The 15,609-nt window shown below is 46.3% G+C and overlaps 1 protein-coding gene and 1 long non-coding RNA gene across 3 annotated transcripts in view; one reads left to right on the top strand and one right to left on the bottom strand.

The window, feature by feature from the left end:
- Nucleotides 1–4,407: 4,407 nt before the first annotated feature.
- On the bottom strand, nt 4,408–8,092 carry LOC147262587 (uncharacterized). The gene is made up of 3 exons (XR_015112414.1): nt 7,645–8,092; nt 7,436–7,545; nt 4,408–4,741 (listed from the first exon to the last, which is right to left on the bottom strand). It is a non-coding gene; the product is annotated as an uncharacterized LOC147262587 (long non-coding RNA).
- grip1 (glutamate receptor interacting protein 1) overlaps nt 6,833–15,609 on the top strand; it is a 47,238-nt gene continuing 38,461 nt past the window's right edge. Inside the window, exon 1 of one of the 2 annotated variants that reach the window (XM_086201592.1) lies at nt 6,833–7,053. In XM_086201592.1, the coding sequence (XP_086057718.1) occupies nt 6,999–7,053 (55 nt within the window). In that variant the 5' untranslated portion in view covers nt 6,833–6,998. The remainder of the gene's footprint in view (nt 7,054–15,609) is intronic. The other variant, XM_086201593.1, reaches the window with a different exon arrangement.

The following is a 15,609-nucleotide window of genomic DNA, read 5'->3' as shown; positions in this document are numbered from 1 at the left end:
ATATATATACACATATATATATATATACATATATATATATGTATATATATATATATATACACACACATATATATATATATGTGTGTATATATATATATGTGTGTATATATATATATACACATATATATATATACATATATATATATGTATATATATATATATATATATATATATATATATATATATATATATATATATATATATATATATATATATATATCTGTCAACACAACACAACTTGACTTCCATTCTGCTTTGTTCCTCTCTGAGTCGCGGCACCAGTTTGAAGCTCCATATTTCCCACTCACAACATGGGAGGGCCTGTAGGGGCAGTGCCTGTAGGGGCGTGGCCTGTAGGGCGGGGCATGGAGGGGCGGGGCACAACGGTTCACACCAGGTTTGAGATCCAAGTGCAACATGTGAGACCAAAGTTGGACCATTTCAAACAACAAGCTCATGTCCCAGCGAGTTCATGTGTGCTGTTGTCACCATCAAGCATGTGTGGAAATGGTGCAACAACATTAACGTGCATCAGATGTGCTTCATGAACAGGTTTGGACTGAATGACACAGGCTACGCTTCTCCGCCAGAGGATGGCGGTAGAGGCAATATGGCGGTAACGAACAGACTAGAGGGAAAATGGAGAGAGATTTGAGGAATCCAGTTGTCATAATTCCTCTGCACCAGCTCGCACTGGACACGCTGCAGCTGTCTGGGGACAAAGATGAAGTTTGGGAATAACCAGGAAGACGATGGCGGGAGACACAGCTGGTCACATGAGTTAAAGAGTCACAATGTCAGAGTTTATCTTTTTTTGAAAAAAGAAAAGATTTCATAACTACACCTCATTAAAAAAACAACCTCAGTCTGTCCTAAAAAACTGTCCATCAGAATCTGCATCTGAATATGTTGATGGAAACCAGCGATCTCAGAGTTCTACCTCATCTCTGACACCCAGCAGCGGTCACAGAGCAGCAAAGACATCCAGACGGAGCTATGCTAACACTTCCTATCCACTAGCATTCGCTGTGCTAAGCCAACTAGCGTGCACAGTGGTGAGAAGGTTCTCCGTCTTCTCGTCTGTCCCTGGGGACGGAGGACTAAGACTTTCCCTAAAAGTTGGCACGTTTCTTTGATGTTTACCACCCTGGAAGCACCAGCGGCATCAGTGACCTCAGCACCTGTCGGGTGAGGCTGGTGCTCAGACGAGTGGGTGCCAGGTTGAACTGCGTTTGTGTAAATGAAGCTGAGTGGAGCCGATGGGGTCCCCTGCTGGGAGTCATGGCTGCCCCAGGTGCCTCCTTTCAACCCCAGAGAGACGCCTCCTGATTACTGCTTGAACTGAGCTCAAGAACTCAAAAGAATTCAAGAGGAGCTTTTTTATTCAGGATAAAATGAATCTCTCTCTTTCACTTACACACACACACACACACACACACACACACACACTCAAAACAGTAATTTTATGCATGCACCAGTGTAATTCAGGATGCTGTTTTTGTGCATTCATGCTGGGTGAAAGCATTGTGTGTGTGTGTGTGTGTGTGTGTGTGTGTGTGTGTGTGTGTGTGTGTGTGTGATGAGTCACAGATCAGTTGAGTGGGATGTTTACAAACCCCCAGGCGCTCCTGCTATGTTGACACATAATGCAGCCACTGACATATGCATGGTGTGTGTGTGTGTGTATGTATGAGTGTGTGTGTATGTATGTATGTGTATGTGTGTGTATGTATGAGTGTGTGTGTGTATGTATGAGTGTGTGTGTGTATGCATGTATGTGTATGTGTGTGTATGTATGAGTGTGTGTGTATGTATGAGTGTGTGTGTGTATGTATGTGTGAATGTATGTGTGTGTGTGTATGTGTGAATGTATGAGTGTGTGTGTATGTATGTGTGAATGTATGAGTGTGTGTGTGTATGTATGTGTGAATGTATGAGTGTGTGTGTGTGTGCGCGCGTGCGTGAGCATTAAGGCATTGACAACAGTGTGTGACAGTAATCTATGAAACGAGGCTCCAGCTGCATCACACTCTCGTCTTCAGAGAACGATGAATTCACAGCTGATGAAAGACACAGCGATGATCCTCACAGAACGTTCGTCTCACTAGAACATGTATTTAGAACCTGCTGAGGGAGCTGTCATTTACATCCTATGATCTTTTGTTTGATCACCAGAACATTTCGACAATATCTCGGCTGATGTGAAGCTACAGTAGGAGAGGTCAGGATCTCCATTGGTTCTCTAAAGGTTCTGTAAAATGTCCTGAACCTTATGAGAACATTGGGGACACTCTGGAATGTCCTCCCCTGGTTCTGAAAGGTCTGCAGTTCAAAGTTCCCTGTCTGACATGTTCAGAAAATGTTCCATTTTGGAAACTTCATGATCACATTGTAACATTAAAACTGTTGGGGTGAAAAGAAAATGTTCCAATCTGGTTCATGGTACAATCACGTTCCCTTTAGAACTTTTTAAAAGAAAAATGTTCCCAAGCGTCAAATTGTGCGATCCCATCACCTTCTGAGATCGTCTCAGCTGGAGTGAAACAGAGTCCCCAAGTGAGGTTACAGCAGTTCTTCAGAGGCAGTGAAGCAAACTTGGGACGTTTGAGGGTTCATTAAGACGTTCCTCACCCAACGTTCCCTGGATGTTGTTTGATGGTCACAAGATGGAGTTCTTAAAAGGTTTCAGGAATGTTATTTGGTGGACATTCAGGGAACTTCCAGCATTCTAGGAATGTTGATAGATCGTTCCTATAGAGTGTTCCCTCTGGGTCTTTAGAAATCATTCCTTGAGTGTGTCTGGATGGTCAAAATCTGGAGTCAAAGGTAGGAGAACATTCAGGATGTTCTGGGCACCCTGAGGGGAACACATGTAGGACACGTTCTCTCTGGGATTCTACTTAACAGTCTGTTCCCACAATGTTTGGGGAACTTAGCAGCATTAAAGGAACCTTCAGAGGACTGACCAAAAACGTTTCTTTTTGGTTCATTTTAGGTTTTGGCATCGGCGTCCTAGAATGTTTTCACAGCTTGAAGTTTTTAAAAAACTTGAGTTCACCACAGAGCTGATTTACTGATTCAGGCACCCACAATCCATGGAACAATCCCATTGGCTGCTGGGGGAGGGACCAGGAGATGACCACTTCCTGTTGGACGACAAACACACCTCACCCCTGTGATGCTAACCTCCTATTGGACACAATTAGTGTGCTCTCTAGCACCACCTAGTGGATGCAGCATGTGATACTTGGTCGTATCACTAGTTTGTTCCTTCAGTCCAAAAACTATCAAGTTATCTAATCAAAATATGCAAATCATTGTGTCCCTACACAGTTCTGTCAATTAGTATCCTGCAGACACGTTAATCTGAGACATCACACACACACACACACACACACACACACACACAAAACTATTTGAAGTGTGTGGTTCTTGCCCTGACTCGCCTCAGGAATTCAGGCCTCTGCACCGCCAGTTTGGAGATTAAAGGGTAAATCCAGAACATGTCAGCCTTTCATCTGCAAACAGGAGGGTGACGAGGTGGCTGACAAGACCCCAGACCTCCTGAAGTTCTAAGCCACCCATGACCTTTGACCTTTTCAGCTCCTACGGTACTTCCTATTTCAGAAATATATCCGCAAAATCAAAGAACTTGAGCATAAAATTAAATCGAAACAAATGAACAACTAAACTACAGATTCCTGGTGTATTTTTGCCCTCTCAGACAGAAAAATCCCCTCCCTCCAGCTCGGAGTCCTCACCTCCATTCATCAACATCCTGCTTTTCCAGGTAAAAGACAGAATTCAAAGGCGACTGACATGTGAAAATGTTTGGAAAGTTTACATGACAAACCTGGAGTTGAGGGAAGTGGGCTCAGAACAGAAAGGTCACTGGTTTTCACCGGCGGGAAAAATAAGTGGGCGGGGTGAGGGAGCAGCGCTTTCCCCTCCCTCAACAGCTGAGGTTCCCCTGAGCAACACAGCGCCACGGCTGCCCGCTGACAGAGTGTGTGTGTGTGTGTGTGTGTGTGTGTGTGTGTGTGTGTCCACTCACAGATGGGTTTCAGCAATTCATGCACTCAGCGTGTTTCCTTGAAGCTACGTCACCCAAAAAGTGTATTTTACCTTCCAAGTAGTCACGGGAGTCGTCAGCTCGCTGAGAGGATTTGTTCTCCTTCATCACCTCTGAGTGTCTCCAGAATGCAGGAAGAGCCAGCCACGCACATTTGGCTCCATCCTCCCTCCGTGTGGGTCAGGGAGACTGGACTCTGCCAGAATTCTGGAGACTTCATGAACATACGTTTCTGGACAGTTTAGCTGCTGTTAGCCGCCAGCTTCCATGAGCTTCAAGTTAAACATACGTGTGCTTTCTTTATTACTGAGTCATAAGAAAGTAATGCAGGAGGGGAAACACGGTAGTGAGCACAGGACTCCCACTCGTGAGATCTTGAAAGACAAAATACACTTTGTGAATGAAGTATTTCTTTAATCTTCATCTGTACTCTTCTGCAATAAAAACTGGAGTGAATATCAACATTTTTTCTTGATCAAAACGTGTGTAAAACCCTCGAAATACTGAAGAGCAGATTTCTGTTTTCAACAGAGAGCACGTTCATCAAGGCCTGGTCAACCACAGCTAACTGACGTCCCAATGACAGGCAGCCATCTTGCAGTGGTGCAAGGGATGGGGGGTGGAGGGGTGATACAGAGGCAGTGAAGTGGAAGAATGAGTCTCTGCAGGCTACAAGACAGAAAGCAGAGACTGACCTCAATATGGAGGCAAACAGACAGTCAGAGACAGAGGAGTCCCTGCAGCTATTTAGACAACGTTTATGATTATTATCAATCATAGCAATTATATGAAATTACTGTCAGCTAAAACCCTCACACACACACATTCCTCCTGTGTGAGCAGACATAGATGAAACATGATTTCCAATGACAGCTTTTTAATAGAATGCTTGTTTTTGGGCGGCCCGGTGGAGCAGTGGTCCTCCCTGTGGCCCCCATCAAGGAGGTTGTGGGTGGAGCCCCGGCTGCAGCACGGGGTCTTTCTGTGTGAGTCTCCATGTTCTCCCTGTTCCTGCTGGGTTCTCTCTGGTACTCCAGCTTCCTCCACAGTCCAAAGACATCAAGAGGGACCAGGTTAATCCAGACTCTAAATTGACCGTAGGCGTGGCTGGGAGAGCCAATGGTTGTCTGTCTCTATGTGTTGGCCCTGCCATGGACTGGTGACCTGTCCAGGGGGAAGGCTGCTGGGATAGGCTCCACCCCCACCACCCTGAACAGGAGGAGAGGGGGAACATGGAGGGATGATGGAGGGATGGATGGATTTTGCTTCATTAATGTTCAGTACATGAGCCACCTCCATCCAGGAACCTCACACCCAGAAGCAAGTTTCCATTGCTGAATGTTGTCCGGTGGCATGAACTCAGAATCCTCTGACTGAGGCGCCGTCAGGTGAGCAGCGTTTCCTACCTGATTGTCATCGTAGTCTGAGCAGAAACCTCCCAGGTCTCTGATTCTCCAACAAACCTCCTGCCTCGTTTTATTTTTGCTGGATGTTGCAAAATTTGAACTTGTCGACTTCGAAAGAGACCGCGGACAGCGTGCTCGCTAAAACAAGCTAACAGGCTACACGAGAGCTAGATCAGGTACCATCAGATCAAACATGGATCATTCTGATTCTAGTCACAATTTTTAGGAGTGTTGACAAGGTAACATCGTCATCTCACAATGAAACCCTCCCAAGATGTTCACAGCATTTTTGCGACGTATATCTACATCAAAGATCCCCATGGCGCTGGTCCAGCTTAACTCCATGATCTGTGTTCTGTTCTGGACTATGAGCCAGAACACGCTCATGATGTCCCAACCTGACAGGAACGGTTCCGGGACAAACCCTGAGAGAATGTGGGTGTGTCCTCAGCCATCAGAGGGACTTGTCTCCTCAGGAGTATATTGGAACCTTCTAGAGGAACCTGGTGTCATGAAGGAGAACCTCCAGGTGAGTGCAGCTGCATGTCATGACTCACCTGCTGCTGCAGAGATCCGCTTCCCCTTCCTGACTGATGACACATCGAGTGGCAGCAACACAGCAGGTTTGTCACTTGCATTCACTGCAAAAGTTCCGTCATTTACCTGTCAGCTGTTTGGGTTGAGCGCAACCTAGGGGGGGCCGCGAGCCAGGGTTTGGTGCTGGCGGGTCAGTGACCGACACACCACACAGTGTTTGGTGCATTCAAAGGTTGTGGCGACGCGTCACGGTGAGCAGCAGGGCTGGTTCACACAGGACCAGCGGGCGCAGCAGCCATGTAGGAGTGTAGTCCAGAACTTGGAAATTCAGAGTTCAACTGGGAGGAACCATTACTGGAAGCAACAGTTCCTTGACAGGCCATGAATAAGCTGCCCCCCCCCCCCACCAAAAAAAAAAACAAAATAAAAAAGAGCCACCGCCTCTACAGGTAGGAACTCATTTCTTGTTGCCTTGTGGTTTTGTCTTCGTACCGGGAGGCTGTTGGGTTGACCCCGGAGATCTCTGGGCGCGTGCTTGCTCCCTCTCCACATCCCTGAATGAGGCGGGAGGCGCGTGCCAGGTCCAATTCGGCACCGGAACTGGGAGAACTGGTGCGGATTTAGCGGCAGGGTCTGGCTGCCTCGCGGGCTCGTCATCACGTCGCCCCCCTCCCACCCCCCGAGACCACAGGGAGGCTCGACGGGTAGAGTTACGGAAGGGGGAGGGGGTCGAGAGACCAAGACAAAGAGAGAGAGAGAGAGAGAGAGAGAGAGAGAGGGTGGGGGGGTTGGGGGGTGTGCTCGCGTGCAGATGAGAGGTTGAAAGAGAGAGAGGGAGAGGGAGAGCGAGGTACGCTGAGAGTGCACGCGGAGGTGGATCCCGCTGAAGCTAAAGCTAACTAGCCATGTTGCTGTCGCTGTTGCTGGTGGTGTGTGTCTGCTAGCGGGCCGCCCTGGACTCCCTATCCGCCCTGAGGTGCATCATGCCCGGCTGGAAGAAAAACATCCCGGCCTGTCTCCAACCGGACCAGGAGGGAGGTACGACCGGACCGTTCAGCCCCTCTCTCTCGGAGTGTCGTCATTTATGTATATACATATATATATATATATATATATATATATATATATATATATATATATATATATATATATATATATATATATATATATATATATATATATATATATATATGTGTGTGTGTGTGTGTGTGTGTGTGAGAGAGAGAGAGAGAGAGAGAGAGAGAGAGCGAGAGCGTGTACTAATTATCGCCGGTGAGATCTCGTGGCGCGTTCGGCGCCGCCGGTCGCGCTCCCGAGGACGGTGTTGAACCGGGAGAAAGTTGATGCTGTGTGTGTGTGTGTGTGTGTGTGTGTGTGTGTGTGTGTGTGTGTGTTAATCTGACGCAACGGGTGAGGTTACCGTGACGTTGCGGCGGTTCGGACATTTCAGGCTGCTGGTGCGGTTGCGTGTCCACCGGTGACCGGTTAGCGGCGTCAGCAGGTTTGTTAGCAGCAGCAGGCCGGTCGGTGCTGGTCAGGAGAGAGAGAGAGAGAGAGAGAGAGAGAGAGTGTGTATGTGTTGCCACCTTCACCGGGTAATGGGCGGCAGTAGCCCCGGTGTTCACTCACCGGTGTTCCGGTGCGGTCCGTGACCCTGGAGGTTGCGTGCCGTCGGAGGATCAAGTGCGGAAAGCGCCTCCCGGTGGAGGTGGTCGTTGCTGGAGGAAGTGTTCGTGCTCCACCGCCGGCTCCTGCTCTCAGCTCCGCGCCGACATGACTTCCGGAGCAGCACCTCCTCATGCTGTCGTAACACCGCTGCACTGCAACATACATGACGGGCTGGCATGTCCACATGTCTGCTGGGTTGTCTGAGATGTTGGTGAACAACCGTCACATTCAGGAGGCTGCTGATTTCATCACAGCCCCCCCCCCCCCCCAATCAGCTGTTAACAAGTCAACACACACTTTTCTTCAGGGGCTCCTTTCTTGAAGTGAGAAGGTGAAGCACTGGTGCCCAGCAGCCCAGCCTCCACACCACCAGGTGATGGATGAGGTGGCTCTTTCTCTGATTATGAACCAAATAAGGAATTACACTCTCACACTCCTGGGCTTGGCTCCTCTTCTGTCAGTGACAACATTCCCACTGAGCTGTTCTGTTGGATGAAGTCAAAAATATTCCAACTAGCCAGGCTTGTGAGGGAGGGCGGGGTTAAAGTTTGCTGCTGCTGCCTCCCTCCTGTGTGGCTGCAGTGTTGGTGAGGGAAATGGTGTTCAGTCTCGTTAAATGTTGATGAACCCTTCAAATGCAACCCGGAAGTTTGGAGGAACCTTTAGCTAGCGGGCTACGTGCTAGCATATAGCTAGTGGAGAGGCGGCGAGTTGCTGCGGGGCCTGACTGTGTCACGTTCGCCATCCACCATTAAACAATTAATCGTTGGAAGAGGATCCTCATCCAGGAGGCACTGTCTGCTCTGTCCTTCATCTCCTTGACCTGGAGACGGACAAAAGGAAGGCAGTCGCTATCGTTGGAATGGTGCAGGAGTATAGATACTTCAAGATATTGCAGTTCTCACGGTACTCTGTTCAAACACAGTATCAATGGCAAGGCCTTTGCTGATGCTGGCTCACGCTTAGCATTTAGCTACATGGATGGTAGCCAGATGGTGGCTGTCAGTTCGTCTCTGTAGTGCTCAGTAAACTGCGGCGCCATTTAGCAACCAGCTAACAGGTCAACAGGGAATCAACGACTATTTTGGCAACAAAATCAAGTTGTTTTACCTTCTGAAAATGTATTTGTTTCTTTTGATTTTTGTCTTTAGTCTTTGAGGAATAAACTTAGGGGTTTTAATTGTTAAGGCATTTAATAACATGTAATAGACTAGATCAGTAATGTCAGTATCAATAGTAATAGATCAATTATGACACAATTAGCTGTTGCTAATTTAGCATTTCCTCCACATGTAGTACATCAGTATTCATGCAGCTCCCTCCTCATCCTGGACAAAATCATCTATTTCAATATGTGATAAGAAGACATCCGGTGCAGACGAATGCAGCTGGTTTAGAAGAGTAAAAACTTCAGAAGCTCCTAAAAAGGAGCTGTCACCACTTAGCTGCTCTCGTGGAGACGTAAATCTCCTCTTACACGCTGACGCGTCACATGCAACAAACCATTTTTAGCTCCCATTTAAAGGCTTGAACTCGACAAACTGCTGCAGCTGAACGATGAGGAAGGCGAAGCCCTCAGACCCAGGAATCATCCTGATAACCGAGGACACGAGGCTTTACTTTCCCTCCGTTCAGTCACTTTGAACAAGCTGCATCTCATGGCCACAGTTTCGTTAATTTGAGGGAACAAGTTAAATCTCCTGGCCACAAAACAAACATATTTGTGTTCAGAAATATTTTTCTTCATATCCAGAAAAAGACCTAAATGTCTTGATGATGGCTCCAGTCCGGGGGGGGGGGGGGGGGGGGGACCAAATGGCGGTGATGATGATGTCATGACTGAGGTTTGAGCGGTCTGGTGTGTCTGACCGTCAGTTGGAGGAGTGTGTGGGATTGATCTCGGCTGGTGTGACGGCGTGCTGAGCCCTGATAAGCAGCACATTATGAGCGCTGCTGTATTTATTTAAGTGTGTATTTATGTAAATGAAATGATGTGTGTGTGTGTGCACGCGTGCACAGATGATGTGTCTTCAGCTTTTGATCAGTTGTACCAAAGCGTGATGATTCTCGCCCAGATCTACATATTCGTAAACTTTTATAGACTTGAATTATCAGTGAATTCACAAAGATTGACGATGGCAGAAATACGTCGCCAACATTTTAATCCTGTTTGTCATCTTGCAACCTCTGGTTTTTAATTTAAATCCTTTTATAAGGCTGGAATTATCTGTGAGCTCCCAAGAGGAAGAAGAGAGATTAACTCAATCTCATTTTGTGTTGTGGGAATCGGTTTTATCAATATTTCTGTCCTGTTTGTCTCAGACTCGTGTGGCAAAGAGTTGTTTTCAATATTGGCTGATTAACCTGCCAATAGCAGAACTATCGACATTGGCTCGAGCCAATATTATATGACACAACATGTGTATGCAAAGATTGGTGATCGATTGGCCAATATTGCTATCTATCTGCTGATATCAGTGATTCAACTGTTGGCATCAGTGGGTTTTAGCGGCAGGTATGAGCCAAACTTTGTTCTTTGTCGGTTGATACTGTCGACTAATTGGTCAAGATTAGCTGATGTTAATATTAAGCCAATATCAGCTGGTATTACCAATTGACGGGCTGATATTAGGGATTAACCTGCAGGTATTAGCCAATATTAGCGATCAGCCTCCTAATTGCAGTCAATATTTCCAATTAAGCAGATAATTTATACAATCTGTTGGTTGATATGAGCTGATATTGGTGATACGTCGGCTGATATTGGTGATACATGAGCTGATATTGGTCATATAAGAGCTTATATCAGTGATATAGCTGATATCGGTGATACGTTAGCTGATTTTGGTGATACTTTAGCTGATATTGGTGATATATTAGCTGATATCGGTGATACTTTAGCTGATATCGATAAGTTAGCTGATACACTCTCTCTCTCTCTCATACGTTAGCTGATATTGGTGATACGTTAGCCTATATAGGTGATATGTTAGCTGATATCAGTGATACGTTAGCTGATATCGGTGATACTTTAGCTGATATTGGTGATATGTTAGCTGATATCAGTGATACGTTAGCTGATATTGGTCATACGTTGGCTGATATTGGTCATACGTTGGCTGATATTGGTCATATGTTAGCTAATATTGGTGATGAGCTGTTATTGGTGATATATGAGCTTATATCGGTGATATATTAGCTGATATTGGTCATACGTTGGCTGATATTGGTGATACGTTAGCTGATATTGGTGATACGTTAGCTGATATTGGCGATACGTTAGCTGATATTGGTGATATGTTAGCTGATATTGGTGATACGTTAGCTGATATAGGTGATATGTTAGCTGATATCAGTGATACGTTAGCTGATATCGGTGATACTTTAGCTGATATTGGTGATATATTAGCTGATATCAGTGATACGTTAGCTGATATTGGTCATACGTTGGCTGATATTGGTCATATGTTAGCTGATATTGGTGATGAGCTGTTATTGGTGATATATGAGCTTATATCGGTGATATATTAGCTGATATTGGTGATATTTTAGCTGATATTGGTGATATTTTAGCTGATATTGGTGATATATTAGCTGATATCTGTGATACATTAGGTGATATTGGTGATGTATTAGCTGATATCGGTGATATGTTAGCTGATATTGGTGATATTTTAGCTGATATTGGTGATATATTAGCTGATATCGGTGATACGTTAGCTGATATTGGTGATACGTTAGCTGATATTGGTAATGAGTTGATATTGGTGATATATGAGCTTATATCGGTGATATATTAGCTGATATTGGTGATCCTTTAGTTGATATTGGTGATATAGTAGCTGATATCGGTGATACGATAGCTGATATTGGTGATACTTTAGCTGATATTGGTGATACGTTAGCTGATATTGGTGATATCCATCCATTTTCGTCCGTTTATTCCTGTTAAGGGTCATGGGGGGCTGGAGCCTATCCCAGCGGCTACAGGCTACAGGCGGGGTTCACCCTGGAAAGGTCACCAGTCCACCGCAGGGCCAACACATACAGACAAACAACCATTCACACTCACAGTCACACCTACGGTCAATTTAGGGTATTTGATCAACCTAGTCCCCAATTGCATGTCTTTGGACGTGGGAAGAAGCCGGAGTAGATATCGGTGAGATGTTAGCTGATATTGGTGATACTTTAGCTGATATCGATGATAAGTTAGCTGTTATTGGTGATACGTTAGCTGATATCGGTGACACTTTAGCTGATATCGATAAGTTAGCTGATACTGGTGATACGTTAGTTGATATCGATGATGAGTTAGCTGATATTGGTGATACGTTAGCTGATATCGGTGATACTTTAGCTGATATCGATAAGTTAGCTGATACTGGTGATACGTTAGTTGATATCGATGATAAGTTAGCTGATATTGGTGATACGTTAGCTGATATCGGTGATACTTTAGCTGATATCGATAAGTTAGCTGATACTGGTGATACGTTAGTTGATATCGATGATGAGTTAGCTGATATTGGTGATACGTTAGCTGATATCGGTGATATATGAGCTGATATTGGTGATTAGTCCTCCCTTTCAGGTTGACCCAGTTTCCTTCAGAACTCAACTGGATGGTTGTTTCAGACAAGCAGGTATGACAACGCTTCTGAAATCACCTGATCTATGTTGAGGGGCGGGGTCAGCTGGTTCCCCCTCCACGGCGATGATTTAGCAAAGCAGTGTGTAGCGCTCTCAGACAGATAACCAGCTCCCAGCTCCGTGAGGTGACGGCGCCTCACAGGGGCATGGACAAGATGTGAAGATGTTGGAAGAGAGAGAGGCAGCTGTAGAAGCCGAGGCAGTAAAAATAGATAAGAAGTAAATAATAGATCAACAACGTGTAGGAGACACTGTGTACTACTGTAGTAACAAGGGAAGTTTGCTAGTTTCACAAGCTTGCCGCCTATGGAACGGCGAGGAACTAGCTCCTCAGGATGAGCTGACTAAATGTTCTTCAAGTTTGTTGGGTTCTCTTGGTCCGGTACAGATGGGTGACGTTCTACTGGAGGAGGAACTCGTTCTCTGGGACGTTGGTGCAGAACGCTGTCTGAAGCCCAGGAGTTTAAAACCCTGGCTAATAGAACTTAACAGGGACTGCCTGCTTTCAGAATGGCTCCGGTTCCTGAAGCGAGGTTCCTGTTCAGTTCCTCCACTGATGCTTCAGCGAGTTCTTTATATCTAGAGCTTTACTGCAGGAACAAGACAACAATCCAGCAGAGGAATCGTGTCTTCATTGACAAGAAAACAAAAAGGTCAAAGAAACAAGACTGTGTCCTTCGGTGTCAGGAGTGTCCCAGGAACTACTCATCCCAGGAGGCATTGCTGCCCAATGCTGTTTAAAGTAACCACATTTTTTTGCCACTGTTAGCTAACTTGTCTCACGCTAACACGTAAGGTTTCTTGTCAGATGGGGAAATCCCACTTCTGCAGCCATTTTCCTCTCAGACAATCGCAGGAACTTGTGAAAAATCACGTTGGCCGAGAGTGATGAGCTCAGTAAACATCTCCATGGTAACAGCATGCTCCACCAATCAGGGAGCATCCAGCTGCTGGCTGGTGGTGAGTCAACTTCTGACGGTCATGGCGTCACGGCTGATCATCACTTCCTCTACGGAGAACACAAACAGGATTTTACCCTCTGCAACCCTGAGGTTCAGTTCTGTTCTCATAAAGATACGATGAGGCAGAAGAACCTTTTTCTGTTTGTACAAATGTTCGAAATAAACGCAGCGCTCACCGTGACATTGTGGGATCTGAAGACACGAAATGGACCGTGAGATGAAATGTCACGTCCAGAACTTAAAACAATAAAAGCTATCCAAGGATTTAGACGATACACACCAGTGTGTGTGTGTGTGTGTGTGTGTCTGCATGACATCATCCACCGTTTTCAGCCTTTTGCCTAAGAAGCAGAGAAAGCGGCTCAAACACACAAAATACACACTGAAACACAGCAGTGTGATCCATTTTATCTTCAGCTAACACACACACACACACGCACACACACACAGGTTTGCTTCAGTAATCCTGAGGACAAAGATGAGCAGAGTTGTGACATCAGCACCTCTTAAAGGACATTGTGTGTGTGTGTGTGTGTGCGCGCGCGCACATCCATTTTCCTCAGCTTAATGTATTATCCCAATCGTCTCTGACACGTTTTACCAAGAGGCTCTCTCCCTCTCTATTTCTCGCTCTCTCTCTCGCTCTCTCTATCTCTGTCTGTCTCTCTCTCTCTCTCTCACATACACACACCCACCATGACTTCAGAATAAAGTGCTGACTCTGTGTGTGTGTGTGTGTGTGTATGTTCTTGTATTTGCTACACTTTGGGGACTATGTATTTAGCCACCAAAAGTGAGGACATTTTAGCCGGTCCTCACATTTTTGTTTGAAGGTCAAGATTTGGTTTTAGGGTCGAGGTCAGAATGAGGTTCTGGTTAGGTTTGGGGTCAAGGAAAGAATTACGCCAATGAAAGTCCTCACAAAGATAAAAGTAAAAGATTGTGTGTGTGTGTGTGTGTGTGTGTGTGTGGCTTACTTTAGATACTCACAATGTGTGTACGTGTGTGTGCTGCAGTAGTGATTGCGGTGTGCTGTTTGTGCCTTTGTGTTTAAGTGTGTGTACTTGTGTTTTAACGTGTTGGCGCGCGGCGCGCGTGTCGTCGTGGTTCTCGTGTCCTGGTTGTGACTGACAGGTCCTCGTGCTGTGTGTGTATGTGGTGGTGGTGGTGGTGGTGGAGGGAGGGGCGGGGCAGAGATGACCAGGAGTTGCCTGAGGACCATTCAGGGTTCAGGGAGGAACAGCAGGACAGATCCACGCCGTCAAGACTCACCTTGCGGTCACTGGACACATTCTCATCAGTTCATACATTCGAGTCCGTACCACGACCTGTTCAGGGTCTGAACTAACATGATCAAACAAACACGTGTGACAGAGGACCAGCAAGGACCTTGCAGCTCCAGCGAAACGCTCTACAGTCGCTGGACGCTTCAGAAATTCTCAATTCTGTAGGCTCACAGACTCAGGATCTGCCTTTGTCATCTCTTTTACACACACACACACACACACACACACACACACAGAGCCCTGGGCAGCATCCAGGTGGACAGCCGAGCTGGCATCTCGCGCACACACACACACACCCTAATTTTCTGCTCGGATAAACCCAGCATGAATACACTCTCACATATTAACACACACACACACACACACAGTGTGTGTCTAATGGTTCCGCTCAGTGAAACCTGTGGAGAGAAGGAGGTGAGTATGATCTCAGGTGTTGCCGCCTTCATTGGTCAACGCACTCGTGCATCCTCAGACCAGAGATGCCGCCATCCAGTCGGCAGCTGTCACCTCAGTAACTTACCGTGTCAGTTTCCTCGCCATCTTTCTGTCAACCCATCAAAACCAGTAATGGGCCTTTTGACGTGTTGGGGCAGATAAACTTAGGTGTGACTGGTATCATGCACCACGGCCCTGTAGTGTTTAGTACATCCCAGTGAGGTCACACAAACCCCAGGTGAACATGACCAGGTGCCACCGCCAAAACATGAGGTGTAATGAATAACACTGGTCATTGATCAGCTCGTTACCATGGTTCCTGTGGGTGAGGGAGTGGCCAACAAGGCTGATTCATGGAGGCCCCACCCACCTCCAGATGTACAGGACTAAAGGGAGTTGCTGCTAACATCTGCTCGCCTTTGAGGTCTGCCAAAGCCCGTTGAAGCTTTTTGGACCGTTGAGGGGGGCCTTCACATGAGGTCATGGTCTGGGGTGGTCCAGTCCCCGCCTCTCTGGCTTTAGGTGTGTGTATTTCTGAGCCTTCAGGGAAGGAATGGAAGTTGTGTGTGTGTGTGTCCATTAGGAATCAA

The sequence above is a fragment of the Aulostomus chinensis genome, chromosome 4, assembly GCF_037954235.1.
Source record: "Aulostomus chinensis isolate RoL2024-O1b breed Wild chromosome 4, RoL_Achi_v1.0, whole genome shotgun sequence".
In the NCBI taxonomy this organism is placed as follows: Eukaryota; Metazoa; Chordata; class Actinopteri; order Syngnathiformes; family Aulostomidae; genus Aulostomus; species Aulostomus chinensis.
The sequence above is the reverse complement of the archived record's forward strand: the minus strand, read 5'-3'. Positions and strand labels throughout refer to the sequence as shown.